Raw genomic sequence first — 26,158 nt, forward strand, 5'->3', positions numbered from 1 at the left:
GGGAGAATAGGGGGAGAAGGGGGGGAGAGAATATGGGGAGAGAATATGGAAGGGAGGGGAGAGAGAATAGGGGAGGGACAGCGAGAGAGACTATATAGTGAGAGTGTGAGAGAGGGAGAGAATATATACGGGGGGAGAGAGAGATATGTTTCTGGAATAGCTGTGTTAACATGTATCTCACGGGAACCCGTTGCGCGCTTTCTACGCGTTTTGACAAATGGATCTGAAATGTCCTTAATATTCTAAATATGCAGAAATAAAACCAAAAATGTCCCGAGTGACAGGAGACAAATTCCCCTAGGGGGAAATAAAGACTCTGATTTCCTCACTGTACATTCCTCCTGGGGGGTATCTGAGAGTGAGCAGGGGGGTTGTTCCTCCTGGGGGGTATCTGAGAGTGAGCAGGGGGGTTGTTCCTCCTGGGGGGTATCTGAGAGTGAGCAGGGGGGGTTATTCCTCCCGGGGGGTATCTGAGAGTGCCCCCAATCAATCTTCCCTCCCCTCTCCCCACTCAATCTTCCCTCCCCCTCTCAATCCTCCCCCCCCCCCACTCAATCTTCCCTCTCACCTCTCAATCCTCCCCCCCCACTCAATCTTCCCTCCCCCTCTCACCTCTCAATCCTCCCCCCCACTCAATCTTCCCTCCCCTGCCCCCCAATCAATCCTCCCTCCCCCTCTCCCCTCCCAATCCTCCCTCCCCCTCTCCCCTCCCAATCCTCCCTCCCCCTCTCCCCTTCCAATCCTCCCACCCCCTCTTCCCACCCAATTCTCCCTCCCCCTCTTCCCACCCAATCCTCCCTCCCCCTCTCCCTCCCCACCTCCCTCCTTCCCCGTCCTTCCCCTCCCCCTGTCCGTTCCCTTCCCCTCCCCGTCCTTTCCCTTCCCCTCCCCCTGTCCTTTCCCTTCCCCTCCCCCTGTCCTTTCCCTTCCCCCGTCCTTCCCCCCCCCTGTCCTTCCCCCTCCCCATCCTTCCCCCTCCCCCTTCCTTTCCTTTTCCCTCTATTTGCTCCCTCTCACTTCCCCTCTCCTCCCTCCCTCCCTTTTTCTCTTCTCCTTCCCTCTTCCTCTCCCTCCACTCCCCCTGTCCTGTCCTTCCCCCTTCCTTTCCCCTCTCCTTCCCCCTCTAATCCCTCCCTCTCCTTTCCCCTCTCCTCCCTCCTGCCCTCCTCATTTCTTTTGTTTTCTTCTTCATTTTTCATCTGTTCAATACCCCACTTTATCCCTCACCCTCCCTCTTTCCTTTCATGCTCCATCCCCATTACCCCTCCTTTCCCTGCCTCCTTTCCTCCCTCTTTCTTATCCTCCCCTACCCCTCCTCCATTTGTCTTTCATACAATTACCTGCAGAGCCTTCTCTCTCCGGGTCTCCATGGATACCACACGGGAGGCACCCGGGATGCTGACATTGGCCTCTGTGTTTGGTTACCGTGGAGACAGGAAGAAGGATGCTCCTAGGTAGATAAAACCAGGCCCAGATATTTTCGTAGTGGGTATAAAAAGGAGGGGTACACCTAATTGTCACCCCCTCCTTACTAAAACCCCTTTCTTACTCAAAAACATATTTTCACTTTAGATACTGATTTCTTGTTTCCCTTCTTATAATAATCGGATATTTCCGTGCTAAACCCTACAGCGTTTCTCCTTTTCGGAGAACTTTTACCGCAAACGGTACTTTTGAAAGAAATGCCTAATTATTCATCCGGGGCAGCCGATAGAAAGGTCCTACGTCAGTGCAACGTCAGGGGATGACTTTGCACGTTCCTTGGTGACCTGGCTGCCATATTTGTTTTGTTTGTATTTGTGTGTGTCCCGCACTGACACAAAAAAACCTCAAATATCTCAGGAACCGGGTGTAGGGGGTCTCCTGAGTTCAGGGGACCACAGACCAACTCCGGGTGATTTTCTCCCCTCCCCCTCCGAGTTCAAGTAATTATTTAAAAAAACAAAGTATAACACCCAATTTGGAAGGGATTGCTACTTTGTGCTGTTCCTAACTAAAGAAGTGTGTATTATATGTTCTGTGCAGCGGTTAAAGTGCGTAGATACGGGCCTGAGGCTTGCTACATCTGTACCCCTCCGCGCGTCCTACTTCCAAGGCCTAAAGATTGCTTAAATCTTTCTCAAATACAAACCGGGGTGAGCTATGTCTCCATGTTCTATAAATGAATATTTACATTATTTTTTTTAATTATTTCTATATTGGTTGTATGATCACTACTTATTTTTTTTGGCAATGCCTTCAGCCACGGGTTCCACGGGATGGAACTGCTGGTCTTTTTCAAGTTTGGCCGCTAACCGGAAGTCAGGGTACAGTAGCAACACGGTGTGTGTTTTATAGACTGGTTAGGGAAGATTTTCGTCTTGGCGACATGTGAACAAGTTATAAATGGGGCCTACTGATGTCAAATCCTCTTGTCCACCTGAAGGTCCCCAGGGATGTGTGACCCCACCTCACCTCTCTTGACCATTTAGCATTGGCTTATTTAAAGAGACCTGTGGAACATTGAGGCTGTGTCACACTGATCACGTGGCTACGACTACAGGACGGACAATGGAAAAAATCAAAGGCTCATCCAAACGCTTCACTGTCTGGCTATTGACTTTAACCTTTTCACTGCCAGAAGGGGGTAGGAACCCCATGAGGTGAATGTATTTACGTCCCTGTGACATCACCGTTACACAATAAAACAAGAACCTACATCGTAGTTCTGCAACTGGTTCTCCAAAGGCGCCAGATCAGAAACCATCGAGGGGCAGAAAAGCTTGGTGTAATGTCATTCTAGATTTAAAGACTTATAACCTTCTATATTTCAACATTTTGCCAGCATGTATACCATCTGTACCATATATATATTTACATTACCTTAACCGCCACGTGGGTCTCAGTGTGAGAAAACTGACATAGCAACTAGTATGAAATGAGCAGAGTCCAAGCGCCACAGCCAGGATCCGCCCCAGGCGCCAATGGAAGATGCCTGAATTACTGGAGATGCGCTAAGCTCTTAAGCTACTTAATGTGACGTTAGCGTAATTTAATGTTGCGCTAATTATAACGCAGTATCCACTAAGGACAATAAAGTCACAGCAAGCTATGTTTTCTCCCGTAAAAGGGCGTGGCATTAATACTATAACGCACTTTTGTGATAACGAGATACCGGAGCGTTATCGTATCATCCTCTCCTATTCTCTGAAGTCGAAAGGTTTTCCGCCGCAAAAAAAAAACCTTTTTACTTGTAGATGAGTATCTTCAAAGAGAACTTATTACATCTATATTCAGTAAAGTCCATTAAAGGTAACGCAGGGACCGAACGTCACGTTAAAGTCAGCGCTAACTTGGCGCTACTCCCATGCGGACCCTGCAATATGGCTTTTATAGGGTCCGAATGGGTGCAACACCACAAATAGACTAGTTACATAGCATAGCGTTGGTGCCCTCTCCGATCCTCTCTCCACTCCAGCAAAAGCCCAATTCCAAGGTCGGGATGGGCGAGACGCCAAGGGTCCCACAATGTCGCACTATTGGAAGACAACATCCTACAATAACGTGACGGAAACCCTACTCTCGCGAGATGCAGCGCGGCCAGTGTATTCACATATAATTAGCTGCGACGACGCAGCTTTTAATCAGGGTTACGTCACGTCCATTCCTGTCGTATTTATCACCAACGTCATGTTCCCGGATCTAACAGAACTTTGTGTATTTAGTCCAGGAGTGGCCAAGTCCAGTCCTCACGGGACAGCCAACAGGTGCAGTCGAAGACTGAGCTGCCTGTGCTGAAGCAGGGATGTCCTGAGAACCTGACCTGTTGGCTGGCCCTTGAGGACTGGAGTTGGCCACTCCTGATTTAACCCAAAGACTGCTGCCTTAAATGTTTATGTACTAAGGTCGGTTGCGGGTTAACGCATCAGATCCGGCGTTAACGCATCGACCCGCAACGAACCTTCGTGTTAACGCCTTCGCAGTCGGTTTGTTTTCAGACGCGCTGCAGCACATTGCAAAGCTATTTTTGTTACATTTGTGTAGACACAAAGTTACTTTTTTTTGTGCTACGGAGAAAGTAGCCGCAGCGCTAAGTAAAGAACGAAACATTTCTACCCAAACTGCAATAAACCGCCCCGATTTGAATGTAGAAATGTGGTGGGGAAATAATTGATTCGCTCTCCGATATTATTCCGGCCTCATTCCTCACTCTGTGGGTTTTTGCTTCTTATCCATTTTAACATGGAAGTGACACCCTGCGAGTGCTGGTATGCATGTCATTACCCAGAATCCCTGGCTGCAGCGGAAGCACTGTATGCTAAGAGATAATGGGGAAGGGCAGGGTTGCAGACCTGTCTGAGACGTGTGAATGCGCGCACACGTGGGATTTGTATTTAATATACACACACTATAGATCTATATTTATATATATATATGTGTATGTGTGTATCACGATTTATAAATAATACTACCTATTACGCATTTACATCCCGGGCAACGCCGGGTCTCTCAGCTAGTATATATATATATATGTGTATGTGTGTATGTGTGTATGTATATCATTATCCCATCCTCTCCAGCCCGTGTCTCCCCGCTGCTGGATGAAGTCCCCCCAGTGATCTCCCAGGTCCTGCGGTTACAGCCTCTCTTCTCCACGTCGCTCCCACACATTCCCTCATCCCATCCTCCCCAGCCCGTGTCTCCCCACTGCTGGATGAAGCCTCCCCAGTGATCCTCCAGGTCCTGCGGTTACAGCCTCTCTTCTCCACGTCGCTCCCACACATTCCCTCATCCCATCCTCTCCAGCCCGTGTCTCCCCGCTGCTGGATGAAGTCCCCCCAGTGATCTCCCAGGTCCTGCGGTTACAGCCTCTCTTCTCCACGTCGCTCCCACAAATTCCCTCATCCCATCCTCTCCAGCCCGTGTCTCCCCACTGCTGGATGAAGCCTCCCCAGTGATCCTCCAGGTCCTGCGGTTACAGCCTCTCTTCTCCACGTCGCTCCCACACATTCCCTCATCCCATCCTCTCCAGCCCGTGTCTCCCCACTGCTGGATGAAGTCTCCCCAGTGATCTCCCAGGTCCTGCGGTTACAGCCTCTCTTCTCCACGTCGCTCCCACACATTCCCTCATCCCATCCTCTCCAGCCCACGTCTCCCCACTGCTGGATGAAGTCTCCCCAGTGATCTCCCAGGTCCTGCGGTTACAGCCTCTCTTCTCCACGTCACTCCCACACATTCCCTCATCCCATCCTCCCATCTTTCTTTTGGTCGTCGTCTGAGCCTTTTAATCTCTCTTGGAATCCAGTCTTTGTCCAACGCTGGTCATTTTCTTCTTGCTATGTGTCTGGCCCGCCGCCATTTTAATTTCTTCCCCCGTGTGATGATGTTACAGACTTTTGTTGGGTTTCATACCCATTCATTCTTGTTCCTGTCTCTTTAGGTAATACCCAGCATGCATCTCTCCATATGTCTTTGTGTAATACCCAGCATGCATCTCTCCATACTTCTTTGTGTTGTCTGAAGCTTCTGAATTCTCTTAGCATTTAGTGAAACTTGGAATATATATATATATATATATATATATATATCCCCTCCGACCCCCACCCGCACTATATACTATATACTAATTATCTAATTATATTTTGTATATATTCTTTACATTCTTTAGTACATAAATGTTGGAACAAGTTCTTTTCTATGTTTATATCCTGTTCATGTTAGTATGTAATCTGCATATAAATTGGCTAATTATCCCATCAGCAATAGTATCCTCGTTTGCTGTTGTTTAATGCACTAACGTTTCAAATTCTGTGAAGTTCAAATTTAATAGAGTTTTCAATTATATTGCACCAGATATCAACTTGATTTAATGACACCATTGGTATTAAATACACCTGTGAGCCATTGATGTGAGGGACTATTTAACACCAGCTAGCCCCCTTGGTGTCCATCCCCTGATGAAATCCGCAAAGGCGGAAGAAACGCGTAGGGACGGTTTGCATTGCAACTACGGTGGCTGACCTGCCTTCGGCACCAGAGAGAGACACAGGAACCACAAGGAAAGTCCTTCCGGTATCCAGTACCACATGCGTGGGAGTAATGGCGGACGCACGCTGCTGAGAAGCTCCTGACGGATGATAATCTATACACCTTGGAGTAAACGGCGTTCTCAACTACTGGGTCTCGAACTGATCGTGAGATTGCAGAGCGGAGGTGACTGTGGAGTCTTCGATTGGTGCATGGGCAGGTCCCATAAAATGCTTATTTTAATCAGACAAATTGTAAGTGTGCATTTGTCTTGTCCATGATTTATTAAAATGTTCATCTGATTTTACACAAGGATCGGGCGCTTTTTCTCTTTTCTTTTTCTAATATATATATATATATATATATCCCCTCCGACCCCCACCCGCACTATATACACTCGCTCCCTTCACACACGTGTGACCATTAGGCAGTTGCCGATCGATCCGATCTCCTGTGACCGATCGGCGAAGATTCGGCTAGGGGGTTCACTAAATGGCTGTCAGTGCAGCAGAAGAGGACCAAAGATGCAAAGTTCTGTGGGGAAGATCATGTGACCAGGCAGTCACTAGATACAATTGGTGCACTGCTAGAGAGAGGGCAGGGCTCAAAAAGGGGTGTGCCAGAGCCGGTTTCAGAAGAGGAAGAGGATGTGACTTTGTAAATGGTTGCTATAGAAACAAAAATGCTGGTTACGTTATAATACATTAAAAATGTAATTCAGAGTCGTTTAAAAAAAATGCTACAAGTATTTTCTCATTGTACAGAACTGGTTTATTTTTTTAAATCTGATGTGCTAGGAACGGCCTCATACTGATTAAGACAGGGGTTTCCAACTCTTGTTCTCAAGACCCCCCCCCAACTTCTTCGGCTGAGCCACCTGTGCTGATGTAGGGACATCCTGAAAACCTGACCTGCTGGGGGTGGCTTGAGGACTGGACTTGAGAGCCCCTGCTTTAAGGCATTGGAGTGCACCTGTTGTAGTATGGTGAGATGTGGGGGGTGGGGGGGCCCTAGTTTTTACAGTAGCGCAGTGAGGCGGTGAGACTGGCGCCTGTCTCTGCTCTTGCAATCTGCTCTAAACTGCAGCCATAAACTTGAGTCCTTTGCAAAGCCGGGTTGAGCTTCCTCCTTCCCAGGGATATTTATTCCAGCGCGGCTCCGGGGGGGCAGCGTGCAGGATACTGCCGTGTGGGAGATAATGGCCAGAGATATAAGGCTTTTAAATAAAACCCACAGCTTTAGAAATGACAATGACAAAAATGTCTGATTCTCCAAATAATGGTTCTTTCTGAAATCGAGCTAGTACAGGATCTGTAACACTGATTATAACGTATGTGTGTACACACACACACACACACACACACACACACACAGACACAGACAGACACACACACGTTATGCTAAGTAAAAAAGGGACAAAAACCCTCCCCCGCACATTCACAGGGCTGCAACCCTGCTCTTCCCCATTATCTCTTAGCATACACTGCTTCCGCTGCAGCCAGGGATTCTGGGTAATGACATGCAAATGAGCACTCACAGCGAGTCACTTTGTGCTTCCTGACCATTTTAACATGGACCCCCAATAAGTAAGTGTAGGCCTGCTGCATTATACAGCTTCTCAGCACAGCCTGGGTTACAGAAGTGCAGAGCCAGTAACCTACTCACAGACAGCTTCTCAGCACAGCCTGGGTTACAGAAGTGCAGAGCCAGTAACCTACTCACAGACAGCTTTTTTTTTTTTTAGACTCAAAAGGAACAGTTGTTATTGTGATTTAGTTAAGCACGGGGATATAACGTGATATCATTATTGAGCTTGGGGGGGGAAACACGCTTAATAATCCCCCTAAACCACCCCTCAGTGTGTGCAGGCAGCATGGGGGGTATAGCTGTCACTCACTGCGGGAGCTTCCAAAGTCACGCCCCACAATGCCTTGCTGCTGTCAATGCAAAGCATTGTGGGAAGCGGCTTTGGAATCTCCGGCTGTGACAGCGATACCCCCCTCACTAAGGTGCAGTTTGGGGCATTACTAAGTGCGCAGACCCCACACGGGCTCAGGAACCCGCTATATACCGCCTGGGACCCGCCGGTACATATTGTGTTTTTTGATGACCCCCTGTCGGGAACCACTGAATTAGGGGGGGATTTCTAATGACTTGATATATGAAGTCTATAATATAGTTCTTTCAAAACTGAAGCTGTCTCACATGTTAAAGCTGCAGTTCAAGCAATATTTTTTTTAATAAATCGGCTCTGTTCTATGAGAAAATACGTGTTGCATTTAAAAAAATAATAAAAACATTTTAAAGACATTTTTAATGTATTCTAATGTAACAAGCATTTTTGTTTCTATAGCAACCGTTTACAAAGTCACATCCCCTTCCTCTTCTGAGACAGGCTCTGGCTCTTGAGCACCGCCCTCTCTCTAGCAGTGCACCAATTGTATCTAGTGCCTGCCTGGTCACATGATTTCCCCCACAGAACTTTGCATCCTGGGTACTCTTGTGCAGCCCTAACGGTGAATTAAATAACCCCCAGTTCGGCGATCGTTTACAGGAGAACGGTAGGCTGGTTCGGTTTGGATGCCATATGGCATATCAGCGGTAACTTAAAACTCCCGACTGGGGATCTCTGCACACAAGCAGACTGCTTCCTGATTATCCGTACCCACGGGGGAAGACGTGGGGCATTGTATGGCTGTCCGACCTTCGAAATAATCTCCTCTCCAAAGCCCCCAACATCTCTCCTCTGAAATGCAATTCATTTCCTGCACAATATATATATGTGCAATAATGTTTTGCAGGGGCTCCATTGTAATGTTTTCTAAGAAATGTTATAACTCAATGTTACCTAATTACCATCAGTTTGGGACGATGATATACCCATATACCCATATTCCCCCTTATTCAACACGCTGTGAAACCACTTCTCCGCGTTAGAGACGATTTTCGCTACATTCCATTGGAGCAAAGCTGGACTCCTCCTCAAGCAACTTCACAGCATACTTCATACAGGGCCCACGTCTTGCTCCTCTCTTCGGCCTGTATCCAATAGGCCGTGAAACCCTCTTCCCCGCGTTGGAGAAGATTTTAGTCCCTGGGAAAAGCGACTGGACTTGAATAACATTCTTGCATCGCTTTACATCTCTGCCCAAGAAGAATCGCCGCAGAAGGGTTAATAAGAGAGAGGTGGCAGCAGCCTGGGTGTATGACCCGATAACCGTGACCGTGTTCTGTACTGCATGCTACAGTGAGCAGGGACTCGTCTTTACCGCACACATCTGACAGGCCCAGCAATATCGGGACGCACAGCTGCGTATTTTCTGCATGGCTGGCACATTGTATTTAATTGCAGGGGCCGTTCCAGTTATATTATTTTTTTTTGTGTGTCTGCTTTAATTGAATTAAAACCCAATTAAAGTTGGAAGCTTCAGAGGAGGAAGGGGAAACCGCGTTGTGTAGCCCGTAGTCTGAAGATCAGTGTTGGCGATCGGGTGGACATTTGAAGAAGAGTCTTCCGCTCCTTGCTGTTTATTTAGAGCATGCTTTACCAGGAAGTTATACATTGAGACATACGGAAAATCAACATTTCCCAACGACAAAATGCGCAACGCTGGTACCCAAACATAAGACGCTGCCGTCAAAACGCTTGGCTCTGATTCGCTGAATAATCCATGGCTGCTAGAGCCCACTGCTGCTCATCGTGTCACTTGGCTCCGTTGAAGCCTCGGTGCTTCCAGGAAAGCGAAAACAAATATGAACCGGATGTCGGAAAATAACAATCCCTGGCCCGGTTCTCATGCTCGTGTAGGGATCTAATTCATTCGTCACGTCCTTGGCACGCCGCACACACGGAGCGGTGACTGGCAACGTGTGTTGGTTTGGAAAGCAGCCCTCCCGGCGTCACGTGTTAGAATTGTCCTCATGACCGGTTTGAGTCCTCCTTCCGTTCAACTTAACCGGTTAACCGGTAGGTCGTGTTCGGAGTGCACAGGCCGGTCTCGCCTAGAATAACCAGCAGGAACATTGTGACGTAGTTACTGTGCCACGGGGGTGCCAGACACCATGGCGTAGCACATGGGGGGGCAACTCCAGACCTCTAGGGCCACCAACAGGTCAGGTATTAGGGATATCCCTGCTTCAGCACAGATGGCTCAATCAGTGGCTCAGTCGAAGACTGATATGTAAAGAGCAAAAGTCCAGGCACTCGGTCTTCCAAAGAGGTAGTTTAATCCATTCTTGTGGTACCGCCCATTGCTGATCCATTCCATTCTCGGTCTCCGACTCGCGTCCATCCCTCGGGGGATCCTTACCTCAGCTCCGTGCTGTGACTGCCGCCACGCTGTGTCTGGTTTAGCTACGGACCGGCTGCATCGGCCAGTCCTACGGTGGCCTCTGCTCCCTATCTGCGGGGCCTTGATAAGACATAGGATTCCTCGTGCATATACGCACAGCGTTTCGAGGGGTCGTCTTTCATGGGCGCCATCTTAGCGGGGTACTTCCCCTGACTGTAAAACAATACTCAGCCAGATCAAAAATAACTCTCTTACATATACACCTATATACATACCTACAGCGAGGCTCCTCCTCTCCTGGCTCCCAGGAACCTGACTCCCAGAACATTGTCCCAGGTGTACCCACCCCATCAGTGACGTTCTGTTACTAGGCAGAATATGGGCATGGCCTAGTTTTCTGCCAAGTCACCCCCCCCCCCCCGTACCAGGCGAGGGGGGCTTTTACCCAGTCAGGGCCCACTTGTTTGTCACCGCATGGCAGTTGACCCCCTCACACTCTTAACTAGTAGTAGTTCCCGGAGGGGGAGGGGGCGCTTACATTAATTTTTGCAAATGGAGCCCCAGACCAAAGTTAAGCCCCTCCCACTTTGTGACATCACTGGACTTCAAAAAGCCTCATCAGGGAAGCGTATGCCTCTTTCAAGTCTGAATGCAAAACAGCTCTGTGCTGCCTGGTAAAGCAAATTTGAATAAAAGCAGCAGACGTTGCCATGGGAACAGCCCAGTGCATTATTTTACCAAATAAGTAAAAACCGGTTGGTTAACCTGCCATAGCGGGCTTCACCTTCAGCTCGTGTTCAAGATAAGGCAGTTGTAGGGGGCGCATGCACCTATCCCGGTGATAGCAAAGGGAGAAATATCCCTGGCACGCTGCAGTATCTCCTCTCCCCGTGCCCCCCGGGCCGTGTCGTGCAATTATTGCACACATCACAGCCCAGCGGTGCTGACACGCTGTCCGTCTCGCTCAGCTTCACATTGGGCAACAGCGGCAGCGCTTTCCCCCAGAATCCTCCCTTCTCCTGCAGGCAGCACAGCACCGAAGCCATTGCGCATGGACACTGCGCCGGAGACGGCCGAACTGATTCAACGTCACGGCCGAGACTAAGGAGAGTTGTCGGCTGTGATTGTTAAGGTTGTGTGAGCGTGGTCCGTCCACGAGCCACAATACGGCCGCATTAGCCCGGCGGTTTGCCCACGTGGGGCAGTAGCTGCTCATCTTAAATGACCCTACAAGGCTTACCCGCCCTGGACCGCCCACGAACCACTGACCACGTTTAAAGCAGCAGTGGCTGTTTTTGTTTTGTACTTACCTGAGCCGGGAGGTTGCCCCGGAGCTGACCCTTTCCCCCTTGACCTTCAGGCAAGAATACTTGCCCCGTGAGCACTAAATGCCCCCCCCCCGGGTCAGGGCTCGCTGCGCCAGCCAATCGTACGTTGCCACGTCTCCGCGTACAGTGCGACTTTCTATCCGCGACGCCGCGCCCGTATTTCTTTCGCTCTTTTTGTTGCGAGTCGAAACGGGCACGCAAAAAAACAACAAGTCTCGCAAAACCAGGGGGCCCCAGATACTGGGGGCGGGGGGGGCACACATCAGCTTTGAGGGTTCAAGGAAAAAAATAATAATAGGGGGTGATTTGGGGCTTTAACCCTTTGTGTGCTGGAAAGGCCAAGGCGCCCAAGTGCCAAAACCCTGCTGGTGCTTGGCGGTTACGTGATTACAGCGTCGCTGATGCCGCAAACTGAAGAGGCGCTTCACAGAACGCGATCTCCCCTAGAAAAATGCGCTTAAAAGCCATGACATGGGGTCCCTCGGGTGTCTGATCTCGGGGTGTCGTGGCTATGTCATGAGGTACTGAAAGGGTTAAGAGGTCAGTCCCTCCTAGGAGCAAGGTGTCCTAATGGCAGTGACATGGTTAATAGACGTATTATACTTGCCAGGTGCCTGTTTTAAAGCAAAGTGAGACCAGCAGTATTTATATTAAATGCATTATTTTAAACATGTATGGTTCTCAAGGAGAATGGGCTATCGTTTTTTAATAAAAGTAATTAAATCTGTTGTTTTGAGGACACTTGAATCTTATTAAAGCTGCAGTTCAGGCAATATCCTGCATGTGTGTTTTTTAATAAATCAGTTCCGTAGTAAGAAAATATACTTTTAGCATTTTTTGTTTTAAAAAACAACAACTTTGAAAAACCAATTTTCTTGTATTCTATTTTAACAAGCATGCTTGTTCCTATAGCAACGATTTACATTCCCCATATTTAAAGATGTCGCCAAACTTTGCCGATCAATAGACGGAGAACGAATTGACCGGCAGCTATGCAGTGTTTTTTGTAAGGAGAGATTGCCCACATGAAACTATTGAAGTAAAAAAAAAACAGGAGCTTGAACTGCAGCTTTAAGGAAGCTAATTTCACTGATGTCCTGGGCACAGAGTTACAGTGACAATACATGGTTACTTTAAATTAACAGGGTGATACATTATATCTAAAGACATTGCAGGCATAGTTACAGATAATATGATCATAGGCGTATGTAACAGTTACAGACCAGATTAATATGTGAGACACCTGAAGTCTTGAAAGAGCTTAAACTGGTGGCGGCTGTGAGAGTCTCCGGTAGGTTGTTCCAGTTTTGGGGTGCACGGTAAGAGAAGGAGGAGCGGGCGGATACTTTGCTGAACCTTGGGACCATGAACAGAATTTTGGAGTCAGATGATAAGTGCTGCGTGTGGTAGGGGTGAGGAGCTTGTTCAGATAGATGGGTAGCTTGCCCAGAAAGTATTTGCAGGCAAGACAGGGAAATGTACTTTGTGCTTGATATTATCCATTCTTCACCATTATAAGTTCAAGTTTCTTTTTGTCTGTCTGTGATGGGGAAATTGTTCTCAGAAGGTCGGGGAGCGCAGATATCAATGTTGTATATGAAAATAATAATAAAAAACAACATAGTGCAAATAAAGTGTTTAAACCAGGAAAAATGTGCGTGAAGAAGTTCTCTATGATGAACACTCACATGGTATCAGAAATAAAACGGTATCTCCATAACCGCGGCAAATGCTGGACTCTGTATGAATGGATGCAGTGCCCCACTTGGGTATGGTTCTGGTGTGGCGTAGTCTCACTCAGATTATAACATCAGTGGTGGTGTGGGTAGGGCTGCCAACAGAAATCATGGGGCCCAGGACGCCAACCCCAGCAGACCCCCCCTATTGGCGGGCCTGTGTGTGGGTATACGTAGACAAGAAAGCCAACAATAGTGTAATCCAGTATAAAATGTAACAACCTTTATAAACAAGTAAAATCAACACCTACATAGTGTCATAGTGAATAGGACACAAAAAAGTGGTGTGTATCCAGATCAGGTACTCTCCGCTGCCTCCGTCTCAGACCTCTCGATCGCGACGCGTCACTTCTGGTCTTTGACGCGCACCGGATCCCAGATGTTCCCGGCTGGAGGAGGGTCTTGGCCGCGAGCTCTGCTCGGGTGGGGGCAGATAGGAGTTCTCTGGAAGCGCCACGGAAACGACTCTACGCGTTTCGCTTGTGTAAAGCTTCGGCAGGAGTCATTGATGAGTGAGACTACGCCACACCAGAACCATACCCAAGTGGGGCACTGCATCCATTCATACAGAGTCCAGCATTTGCCGCGGTTATGGAGATACCGTTTTATTTCTGATACCATGTGAGTGTTCATCAGAGAGAACTTCTTCACATTTTTCCTGGCTTAAAAACTTTATTTGCTCCATGTTGCTTTTTTATTATTTATTATACCTTCTGAGAACAAATTCTACTGAGTGGAGTCTGCAAACCTTCCATTTTAACGGTTTTCTGAGCTGCATTTTTCTACTCACTTTTTGATTATTGCACGAATATCACGTATATGGCACATTGAATGTCAATATATGAATTTATTGTATGTTATTGTCACCTTTTGCACTATATTGCACTTAGTCTTGCACCTGACAGCACTAATTCGTGCTTTTAATCACTTAAGTGCTTAAGTGCCCACCCTTTTGTTTTGTCACTATACATGTGATGGGGAAACCTGGATTTCTGTGTCCAGCGGCAAAATGCTTTTTATAGAGACATTCATTATTGCGTTCCCATATCCGATGCAAAGAAGCCGTCCTGAATATGCTATGTCCGAATACGCTGTAAGAATCATCATTCAAGATCTAGCTCCCACTCTTCCACCCCCCCAACCTCCCAGTTCAGTTCCCGGGGAGCCCCTGATTCCCATTTATGTGAAGATAAGGGGGACTCCTTTATATCCTAGGGGAACCTTTTGATTTTTTTTGTGACCTGTACCACATAGTGAGTGAGAACCACATGCAGGTCGGTGATACATTGTATTCTGTAAGCAGGAGGTCGGTGATACATTGTATTCTGTAAGCAGGAGGTCGGTGATACATTGTATTCTGTAAGCAGGAGGTCGGTGATACATTGTATTCTGTAAGCAGGAGGTCGGCGATACATTGTATTCTGTAAGCAGGAGGTCGGCGATACATTGTATTCTGTAAGCAGAGGTCGGTGATACATTGTATTCTGTAAGCAGGAGGTCGGTGATACATTGTATTGTGTAAGCAGGAGGTCGGTGATGCATTGTATTCTGTAAGCAGGAGGTCGGCGATACATTGTATTCTGTAAGCAGGAGGTCGGCGATACATTGTATTCTGTAAGCAGGAGGTCGGCGAAACATTGTATTCTGTAAGCAGGAGGTCGGTGATACATTGTATTCTGTAAGCAGGAGGTCGGCGATACATTGTATTCTGTAAGCAGGAGGTCGGTGATACATTGTATTCTGTAAGCAGGAGGTCGGTGATACATTGTATTCTGTAAGCAGGAGGTCGGCGATACATTGTATTCTGTAAGCAGGAGGTCGGTGATACATTGTATTCTGTAAGCAGGAGGTCGGTGATACATTGTATTCTGTAAGCAGGGGTCGGTGATACATTGTATTCTGTAAGCAGGAGGTCGGTGATACATTGTATTCTGTAAGCAGGGGTCGGTGATACATTGTATTCTGTAAGCAGGAGGCCGGCGATACATTGTATTCTGTAAGCAGGAGGCCGGCGATACATTGTATTCTGTAAGCAGGAGGTCGGTGATACATTGTATTCTGTAAGCAGGAGGTCGGTGATACATTGTATTCTGTAAGCAGGAGGTCGGCGATACATTGTATTCTGTAAGCAGGAGGTCGGCGATACATTGTATTCTGTAAGCAGAGGTCGGCGATACATTGTATTCTGTAAGCAGGAGGTCGGTGATACATTGTATTCTGTAAGCAGGAGGTCGGTGATACATTGTATTCTGTAAGCAGGAGGTCGGTGATACATTGTATTCTGTAAGCAGGGGTCGGCAATACATTGTATGCTGTAAGCAGGGGTCGGCGATACATTGTATTCTGTAAGCAGGGGGTCGGTGATACATTGTATTCTGTAAGCAGGGGTCGGTGATACATTGTATTCTGTAAGCAGGAGGTCGGTGATACATTGTATTCTGTAAGCAGGAGGTCGGTGATGCATTGTATTCTGTAAGCAGGGGTCGGTGATACATTGTATTCTGTAAGCAGGGGTCGGTGATACATTGTATTCTGTAAGCAGGAGGTCGGTGATGCATTGTATTCTGTAAGCAGGAGGTCGGTGATACATTGTATTCTGTAAGCAGGAGGTCGGTGACACATTGTATTCTGTAAGCAGGAGGTCGGTGATACATTGTATTCTGTAAGCAGGAGGTCGGTGATACATTGTATTCTGTAAGCAGGAGGTCGGTGATACATTGTATTCTGTAAGCAGGGGTCGGTGATGCATTGTATTCTGTAAGCAGGGGTCGGTGATACATTGTATTCTGTAAGCAGGAGGTCGGTGATGCATTGTATTCTGTAAGCAGGAGGTCGGTGATGCATTGTATTCTGTAAGCAGGGGTCGGTGATACATTGTATTCTGTAAGCAGGAGGTCAGTGATACATTGTATTCTGTAAGCAGGAGGTCAGTGATACATTGTATTCTGTAAGCAGGAGATAGTGATACATTGTATTCTGTAAGCAGGGGTCGGTGATGCATTGTATTCTGTAAGCAGGGGTCGGTGATTCATTGTATTCTGTAAGCAGGAGGTCGGCAATACATTGTATTCTGTAAGCAGGAGGTCGGTGATGCATTGTATTCTGTAAGCGGGAGGTTGGTGATACATTGTATTCTGTAAGCAGGAGGTCGGTGATACATTGTATTCTGTAAGCAGGAGGTCGGCGATACATTGTATTCTGTAAGCAGGAGGCCGGTGATACATTGTATTCTGTAAGCAGGAGGTCGGTGATACATTGTATTCTGTAAGCAGGAGGTCGGTGATACATTGTATTCTGTAAGCAGGAGGTCGGTGATACATTGTATTCTGTAAGCAGGAGGTCGGTGATACATTGTATTCTGTAAGCAGGAGGTCGGTGATACATTGTATTCTGTAAGCAGGGGTCGGCAATACATTGTATGCTGTAAGCAGGGGTCGGCGATACATTGTATTCTGTAAGCAGGGGGTCGGTGATACATTGTATTCTGTAAGCAGGGGTCGGTGATACATTGTATTCTGTAAGCAGGAGGTCGGTGATACATTGTATTCTGTAAGCAGGAGGTCGGTGATGCATTGTATTCTGTAAGCAGGGGTCGGTGATACATTGTATTCTGTAAGCAGGAGGTCGGTGATACATTGTATTCTGTAAGCAGGAGGTCGGTGATGCATTGTATTCTGTAAGCAGGGGTCGGTGATACATTGTATTCTGTAAGCAGGGGTCGGTGATACATTGTATTCTGTAAGCAGGAGGTCGGTGATGCATTGTATTCTGTAAGCAGGAGGTCGGTGATACATTGTATTCTGTAAGCAGGAGGTCGGTGACACATTGTATTCTGTAAGCAGGAGGTCGGTGATACATTGTATTCTGTAAGCAGGAGGTCGGTGATACATTGTATTCTGTAAGCAGGAGGTCGGTGATACATTGTATTCTGTAAGCAGGGGTCGGTGATGCATTGTATTCTGTAAGCAGGGGTCGGTGATACATTGTATTCTGTAAGCAGGAGGTCGGTGATGCATTGTATTCTGTAAGCAGGAGGTCGGTGATGCATTGTATTCTGTAAGCAGGGGTCGGTGATACATTGTATTCTGTAAGCAGGAGGTCAGTGATACATTGTATTCTGTAAGCAGGAGGTCAGTGATACATTGTATTCTGTAAGCAGGAGATAGTGATACATTGTATTCTGTAAGCAGGAGGTCAGTGATACATTGTATTCTGTAAGCAGGAGGTCAGTGATACATTGTATTCTGTAAGCAGGAGATAGTGATACATTGTATTCTGTAAGCAGGGGTCGGTGATTCATTGTATTCTGTAAGCAGGAGGTCGGCAATACATTGTATTCTGTAAGCAGGAGGTCGGTGATACATTGTATTCTGTAAGCGGGAGGTTGGTGATACATTGTATTCTGTAAGCAGGAGGTCGGTGATACATTGTATTCTGTAAGCAGGAGGTCGGCAATACATTGTATTCTGTAAGCAGGAGGCCGGTGATACATTGTATTCTGTAAGCAGGAGGTCGGTGATACATTGTATTCTGTAAGCAGGAGGTCGGTGATACATTGTATTCTGTAAGCAGGAGGTCGGTGATACATTGTATTCTGTAAGCAGGAGGTCGGTGATACATTGTATTCTGTAAGCAGGCTGTCGGCGATACATTGTATTCTGTAAGCAGGAGGTCAGTGATACATTGTATTCTGTAAGCAGGAGGTCGGCGATACATTGTATTTTGTAAGCAGGAGGTCGGTGATACATTGTATTCTGTAAGCAGGAGGTCGGTGATACATTGTATTCTGTAAGCAGGAGGTCGGCGATACATTGTATTTTGTATGCAGGGGTCGGCGATACATTGTATTCTGTAAGCAGGAGGTCGGTGATACATTGTATTCTGTAAGCAGGAGGTCGGTGATACATTGTATTCTGTAAGCAGGAGGTCGGTGATACATTGTATTCTGTAAGCAGGGGTCGGTGATACATTGTATTCTGTAAGCAGGAGTCGGTGATACATTGTATTCTGTAAGCAGGAGGTCGGTGATACATTGTATTCTGTAAGCAGGAGGTCGGTGATACATTGTATTCTGTAAGCAGGAGGTCGGCGATACATTGTATTCTGTAAGCAGGGGTCGGTGATACATTGTATTCTGTAAGCAGGAGGTCGGTGATACATTGTATTCTGTAAGCAGGAGGTCGGTGATACATTGTATTCTGTAAGCAGGAGGTCGGCGATACATTGTATTCTGTAAGCAGGAGGTCGGCGATACATTGTATTCTGTAAGCAGGAGGTCGGTGATACATTGTATTCTGTGAGCAGGAGGTCGGTGATACATTGTATTCTGTAAGCAGGAGGTCGGTGATACATTGTATTCTGTAAGCAGGAGGTCGGCGATACATTGTATTCTGTAAGCAGGAGGTCGGTGATACATTGTATTCTGTAAGCAGGAGGTCGGCGATACATTGTATTCTGTGAGCAGGAGGTCGGTGATACATTGTATTCTGTAAGCAGGGGGTCGGTGATACATTGTATTCTGTAAGCAGGGGGTCGGTGATACATTGTATTCTGTAAGCAGGCGGTCGGTGATGCATTGTATTCTGTAAGCAGGGGGTCGGTGATACATTGTATTCTGTAAGCAGGACGTCGGTGATACATTGTATTCTGTGAGCAGGAGGTCGGTGATGCATTGTATTCTGTAAGCAGGAGGTCGGCGATACATTGTATTCTGTAAGCAGGAGGTCAGTGATACATTGTTTTCTGTGAGCAGGAGGTCGGCGATACATTGTATTCTGTAAGCAGGAGGTCGGTGATACATTGTATTCTGTAAGCAGGGGTCATGATACATTATATTCTGTAAGCAGGAGGTCGGTGATACATTGTATTCTGTAAGCAGAGGTCGGTGATACATTGTATTCTGTAAGCAGGAGGTCGGTGATACATTGTATTCTGTAAGCAGGAGGTCGGTGATACATTGTATTCTGTAAGCAGAGGTCGGTGATACATTGTATTCTGTAAGCAGGAGGTCGGTGATACATTGTATTCTGTAAGCAGGAGGTCGGTGATACATTGTATTCTGTAAGCAGGGGTCGGTGATACATTGTATTCTGTAAGCAGGAGGTCGGTGATACATTGTATTCTGTAAGCAGGAGGTCGGTGATACATTGTATTCTGTAAGCAGGGGTCGGTGATACATTGTATTCTGTAAGCAGGAGGTCGGTGATACATTGTATTCTGTAAGCAGGAGGTCGGTGATACACTGTATTCTGTAAGCAGGAGGTCGGAGATACATTGTATTCTGTAAGCAGGAGGTCGGTGATACATTGTATTCTGTAAGCAGGAGGTCGGTGATACACTGTATTCTGTAAGCAGGGGTCGGTGATACATTGTATTCTGTAAGCAGGAGGTCGGTGATACATTGTATTCTGTAAGCAGGACTACAGGATCATATATTAGTACATTTGACTTTTTCTATTGCCTACAGGTACACGGCACTGTACAGTTTGCACAAACATTACAAGGCATCTACAGTACAGGGAATATAATCATGCAGATGGGGTCAGGTCTCCAAGACAGAAGTGTAACATGGGGGGAAAGGAGTCCCTGTCCCGAAGAGCTTACAATCTAATTGGCACATGGGGAGGGTAACAGACACAGGAGGCGTAAATGTGAATGCATTGGGTAGATTGCGTATTAGAGCGTATTGTGTTTAGCGAGTAGGGCTCCCCCAGGACGATTTAAACACTTGAACAGGTGAGTTCTCGGATGGGTTTTGGAGATGGTGCTTGGCAGAGATTCAGAGGTAGGGAGTCCCAGAGGTAGGTGCAGCGTGTGAGAAGGGCTGTAGGTGTGAGGGAGCTGTGGAGACACAGTGGGTAGAGAGGAGACAGGCCTGAGCAGAGTGGAGAGAGCGAGTCAGGGTGTAACAAAAGATTAAAGCTGAGATGTAAGGAGGGGCAGAGGAGTGGAGCCTTGAAAGGGAGAAGATCTTGTATGATATAAAGGACTGGACACCTATCACTCTGTTGATTCACTGATTTTGCACTTCGTCATCCCTGGTGTATTTGTTTAATACACCAGTCAAAAGCTATAGGAAGTCCATGTTAAAATGCATTGGAAGCTAAAAATAATACATTGAGTGTGCTCATCTGATGCAGCTTCTCTTGTTTGCAGCTTAACCACTGCATGACATGACAATGGGTTTGTGGACCTGTGCAGGACATGCACTCACAGGCCTTTGCAGTGGGTGTTCCATTACCCAGCATCCCCTGTTTCCGCTGCGCCTCTCGCCTTGTGAGATCAGCTGCAGGCCCCTTGTTGAATAGCTGCGGGTGTAATGATTTGGCGCGCCCTCTGTCGCGTGCAAACCCTTCTCCGGGTCACACCGCGGCAGTCACCTGGACCGGCGCGTGTTTACACTGCTTAGATTGATGTTATTTCTCTTCACGTTCGTCCTTTTCACATTTCCACCGCACGGCTCACAGGGAACAATTACTGGAAGTGTTTGAACTTCCCGTCTGGTCCATGCAGAGCATCGGCCGGCTGCGGGAGGAAGACGAAACCCTTAAACTGCCGGCCTGTGTGGGCTTGGGAATGGCAGGAGTTGGGTGATCGATGGGTGGGTTTCCCTTGTAGTTTTGTGGCCCCTTATCCCCAATGTTAGTGATAAAACCAGTCTCATTACCAGTAAGTTACTCCTTCCACACACGGATGCGTTGGAAGGGGACGGGCAGGGCCGGCCGCTTTCTCATCTTCTCTCCTGATGGGTTTTCCGCGGCTTGCTGACCCTTCTTCCGTCTGTGTTGTGTCCTCACTCTTCCTAGGAGTTCCACTCTCGCCGTTGCTATGGAACAATGGAGACTCTCATTGGGTGTGTATTTAGTGGCTGCTGAAACCAGGTAACGCGTGGCAGCCGTTCACCCACGTTACTGTATAATGTGTTTTCCGAGCTCCAGCCCTTTTCACTTTCAGCGGCAGTCTTCCTGTACGTGCCACGGGATTTTGAAAGATCCTTGTTTGTCCCGTGATACTCTTATTTGAGATTATAACATGAATTCAGCGTTCTGCAATTAGAGAGATTAGGAGATTAGAGAAGCAGCCTGCCCTAACTAACCACCATGTGTTTGTTCCGCCTGCCCTAACTAACCACCATGTGTTTGTTCCGCCTGCCCTAACTAACCACCATGTGTTTGTTCCGCCTGCCCTAACTAACCACCATGTGTTTGTTCCGCCTGCCCTAACTAACCACCATGTGTTTGTTCCGCCTGCCCTAACTAACCACCATGTGTTTGTTCCGCCTGCCCTCACTAACCACCATGTGTTTGTTCCGCCTGCCCTAACCAACCACCATGTGTTTGTTCCGTCTGCCCTAACTAACCACCATGTGTTTGTTCCGCCTGCCCTAACTAACCACCATGTGTTTGTTCCGCCTGCCCTTACTAACCACCATGTGTTTGTTCCATCTGCCCTAACTAACCTCCATGTGTTTGTTCTGTCTGTCCTAACCAACCACCATGTGTTTGTTCCGCCTGCCCTAACTAACCACCATGTGTTTGTTCCGTCTGCCCTAACTAACCACCATGTGTTTGTTCCGCCTGCCCTAACTAACCACCATGTGTTTGTTCCGTCTGCCCTAACTAACCACCATGTGTTTGTTCCGTCTGCCCTAACTAACCACCATGTGTTTGTTCCGCCTGCCCTAACTAACCACCATGTGTTTGTTCTGTCTGCCCTAACTAACCACCATGTGTTTGTTCCGCCTGCCCTAACTAACCACCATGTGTTTGTTCCGTCTGCCCTAACTAACCACCATGTGTTTGTTCCGCCTGCCCTAACTAACCACCATGTGTTTGTTCCGCCTGCCCTAACTAACCACCATGTGTTTGTTCCGCCTGTCCTAACTAACCACCATGTGTTTGTTCCGCCTGCCCTAACTAACCACCATGTGTTTGTTCCGCCTGCCCTAACCAACCACCATGTGTTTGTTCCGCCTGCCCTAACCAACCACCATGTGTTTGTTCCGCCTGCCCTAACTAACCACCATGTGTTTGTTCCGTCTGCCCTAACTAACCCCCATGTGTTTGTTCCGCCTGCCCTAACTAACCACCATGTGTTTGTTCCGTCTGCCCTAACTAACCACCATGTGTTTGTTCCGCCTGCCCTAACTAACCACCATGTGTTTGTTCCGCCTGCCCTAACTAACCACCATGTGTTTGTTCCGGAGGTTACTTAATGGTAAAGTTACCTTCCCAATAACACAACAACATATTATGTTTATTGTATTTAATTGTTTTAATAGTTCATTCTAGGAGCCTTAACCTCTAGGGCTAGGCTAACCGCCCCCTCTCCCCCCCTCCCCCCACCATGAATGGGGCACAAATGGGTCACTCTTGGCAGAAGTTTGTTTGGGAAGAGATTGAGAAGCTCCATCATTAGGGTAGCTTCTCCTGCCAACGTACAGGTGTGTAGAGCGCATTGAGTGCCTGGCTGTGTGTCCCCTATATACCCTATATACCCTATATACTCTATATACTCTATTAACTTCTCCTCTTGGTTTTCCAGGGCTGAGAAAACAGAAGTTCTGAATGAAGACCTCTTGCAGGTGGGTGTTCACCGTGGCTATTGTGCGCACGCGGCTTGTGTATGGAATTCACCAACGCAGACTGCCCCAGTGGCGGAGATCAAAGCGAATCACAGAGCGCAGAGGTAGACGTAGGCGCCTTTTATTAGAGTCAAACTTCCCTTCACTTCAAAAGCGCGTAACATACAATATCAACTACTTGTTGGTCCAATAAAAGGCATCATACCCGCTCCTCCCTCTCCCTCCTGTGTTACTATATGGAAGGATGCACCAAGCTGGCTCCCCCACCCTGCTTTGCTGGGGTAAAGAAGTGCATGGCCAGCACAGGTCATACCAGCTGTCTGTGAGTAGTTTGCTGGCTCTGCACCTTGCTGCCCGAAGTGCCTGCGAGTGCATTAGTCCTGGCACAGAAGGGAAGGGTTTGGGCTAATCTGGGCCGTCTTTCTCCTGCAGGTGGAGAAGCGTTTGGAGCTGGTCAAGCAGGTTGCTCATAGCACCCACAAGAAGCTGACGGCGTGTCTGCAGGGTCAGCAGGCGCCGGAGACAGACAAACGATCGGTAGGCAGATCCGACGGGGTATCTGACATCTACCCACCCAACCCGGCACTCAAAGCGGTCCATAGGTTGCGCTTGCCTCTGCAGGTCAGGCATGCATGCATGCATGTATGTATGTATGTATGTATGTATCCATGTGTGTATGTATGTATGTATCCATGTGTGTATGTATGTATCTATGTATGTATGTATCCATGTGTGTATGTATATATCTATGTATGTATGTATCCATGTGTGTATGTATGTATGTATCCGTGTGTGTGTGTGTGTGTGTGTGTGTGTGTGTGTGTGTGTGTGTGTGTGTGTGTGTGTGTGTGTGTGTGTGTGTGTGTGTGTGTGTGTGTGTGTGTGTGTGTGTGTATGTATGTATCCATGTATGTATGTGTGTGTGTATGTATCCATGTGTGTATGTATGTATGTATGTATCCATGTGTGTATGTATGTATGTATCCATGTGTGTGTGTATGTATGCATGTATGTATGCATGCATGTATGTGTGCATGTATGTGTATATGTATCCGTGTGTGTGTGTATGTATGTATGTATCCATGTGTGTGTGTGTACAATTACTGCGCGCACACACAGACTGTGTACTGACGTAGGTTGAACCGCGAAGGTATTAGACTTCCAAGACAACAGCTCGCAAACGCCCCCCTGAGTTTTTACACGGCATTGCAGTATTGCAGACAGCGAGAATAAAATGCTAATATCACGAGCGCGAAAATAACGCAGTTCCCTCCGGGCGAAAACGACAAAAAACGCACCTAACCGGGATAATCTCAGAACCCCGGATCTAGCCGTCTTAGACTCAGATCGGCCGCCACTGTATGTATGTATGTATCCATGTATGTATGTATGTATGTATCCGTGTGTGTGTGTGTGTGTGTGTGTGTGTGTGTATGTATGTATCCATGTGTATGTATGTATGTATGTATCCATGTATGTATGTATGTATGTATCTGTGTGTGTGTGTGTGTATGTATGTATCCATGTATGTATGTATCCATGTATGTATGTATCCGTGTGTGTGTGTATGTATGTATCCATGTGTATGTATGTATGTATGTATGTATTGTATGTATGTATGTATGTATCCGTGTGTGTGTGTATGTATGTATCCATGTGTGTATGTATGTATGTATCCATGTATGTATGTATGTATGTATCCGTGTGTGTGTGTATGTATGTATAGCTTTATATATATATATGTACCATCCAGGTACATACTATCGCGCTTCACATTACACACGTGACATAATATTATAACACACAATGGGAATAAGCGCTTCAGGCATAAAACAATAGGAAAAGGAGTCCCTGCCCCGCAGAGCTTACAATCTAAGGCAGGGGCGCTCAACTCCAGTCCTCACACCCTCCCCCAACAGGTCAGGTTTTCAGAATATCCCAGCTTCAGCCAAGGTGACTCAATCAGAGGCTCAGTCTTCGAGCCACCTGTGCTGAAGCAGGGATATCCTGAAAACCTGACCTGTTGGGGAGGCTTGAGGACTGGAGTTGAGCCCCCTGATCTAAGGCCTAACATCGAAGGTCTCTTGGGATCCACTAATGAGACCAATGTCCGCTTCGTACGCCTCGCTCTGTGGGACCGGGGCTCCTGGCTGTGCCGCTGCTTGCTTATAACGACGTATTTGTGATCTGTTCTTTTCTCTCTCTGATCTCCCCCAGAAAAAGTTACCCCTGATAACACTGGCCCAGTGTCTGACGGAAGGTTCCGCAGTTTTAGGCGACGATTCTCTGCTCGGGTGAGGAAGGCCTTAATGGTTCATAATACACTTATGTGGTTTTCATAGCGTGCAGCTCCCTTCGTGGAATTTTCAGGCATATTAAGTCTTTGCTTACAATCTATATGAATATATTTACCCTACATGCCACTTGGAGGAATAGCTTGAGAGTTCTTTGTAGATGAGTGTCAGAACTTTCCAAACCTCACAGGTCTTTTCTTCAGTGGACTTTAGAGACCTGTGATGTTTAGAAAGCTCTGTACATGTGAAGAAGAGACCACTGAGGATTGGAAAGTTCTGTAGACGAGATCTGTGAGGTTCGGAAAGTTCTGTACATGTGAAGAAGTGACGAGTGAGGTTGGGAAATCTCTTTACTCCCCTAGAAGAAAACCTGCTGCTAGAATTTTGAGCTGTTACATTTGTATAATACATTACTTTGCGTTGGTTAGTTAGTCCTTTTAAGTGCCTAAGGCTACGGCCTCAGTCCTCCCTGCTGCACGCTCGCCTGGTGGCATGGCAGCGCGTGCAGAGGCTAAAGCCGCGATCGGCGGTCTGTAGGGGAGTGCGGGGCATGACGGGGCGCGGCCCTGACGGGTTACATATATACAGTAATCATCCTCAGACCGTGTCTCCCCACTGCTGGATGAAGTCTCCCCAGTGATCCCCCAGGTCCTGCGGTTACAGCCTCTCTTCTCCACGTCGCTCCCACACATTCCCTCATCTCATCCTCTCCAGCCCATGTCTCCCCACTGCTGGATGAAGTCTCCCCAGTGATCCCCCAGGTCCTGCGGTTACAGCCTCTTCTCCACGTCGCTCCCACACATTCCCTCATCCTATCCTCTCCAGCCCGTGTCTCCCCACTGCTGGATGAAGCCTCCCCAGTGATCTCCCAGGTCCTGCGGTTACAGCCTCTCTTCTCGACGTCGCTCCCACACATTCC

The 26,158-nt window shown here is 47.5% G+C and overlaps 1 protein-coding gene across 9 annotated transcripts in view; it reads left to right on the plus strand.

Moving 5' to 3' along the window:
- The window catches only part of ARHGAP44 (Rho GTPase activating protein 44), a 73,432-nt gene that overhangs the window by 12,541 nt on the left and 34,733 nt on the right, over positions 1 to 26,158 (plus strand). For all 9 annotated transcript variants that reach the window (XM_075585152.1, XM_075585158.1, XM_075585157.1 and 6 more), the window contains exons 2-4: positions 22,906 to 22,945; positions 23,378 to 23,482; positions 25,163 to 25,239. In XM_075585152.1, coding sequence (XP_075441267.1) covers positions 22,906 to 22,945; positions 23,378 to 23,482; positions 25,163 to 25,239 — 222 coding nt within the window. The remainder of the gene's footprint in view (positions 1 to 22,905; positions 22,946 to 23,377; positions 23,483 to 25,162; positions 25,240 to 26,158) is intronic.

Source organism: Ascaphus truei, unplaced genomic scaffold, assembly GCF_040206685.1.
Source record: "Ascaphus truei isolate aAscTru1 unplaced genomic scaffold, aAscTru1.hap1 HAP1_SCAFFOLD_957, whole genome shotgun sequence".
Taxonomy (NCBI): Eukaryota; Metazoa; Chordata; class Amphibia; order Anura; family Ascaphidae; genus Ascaphus; species Ascaphus truei.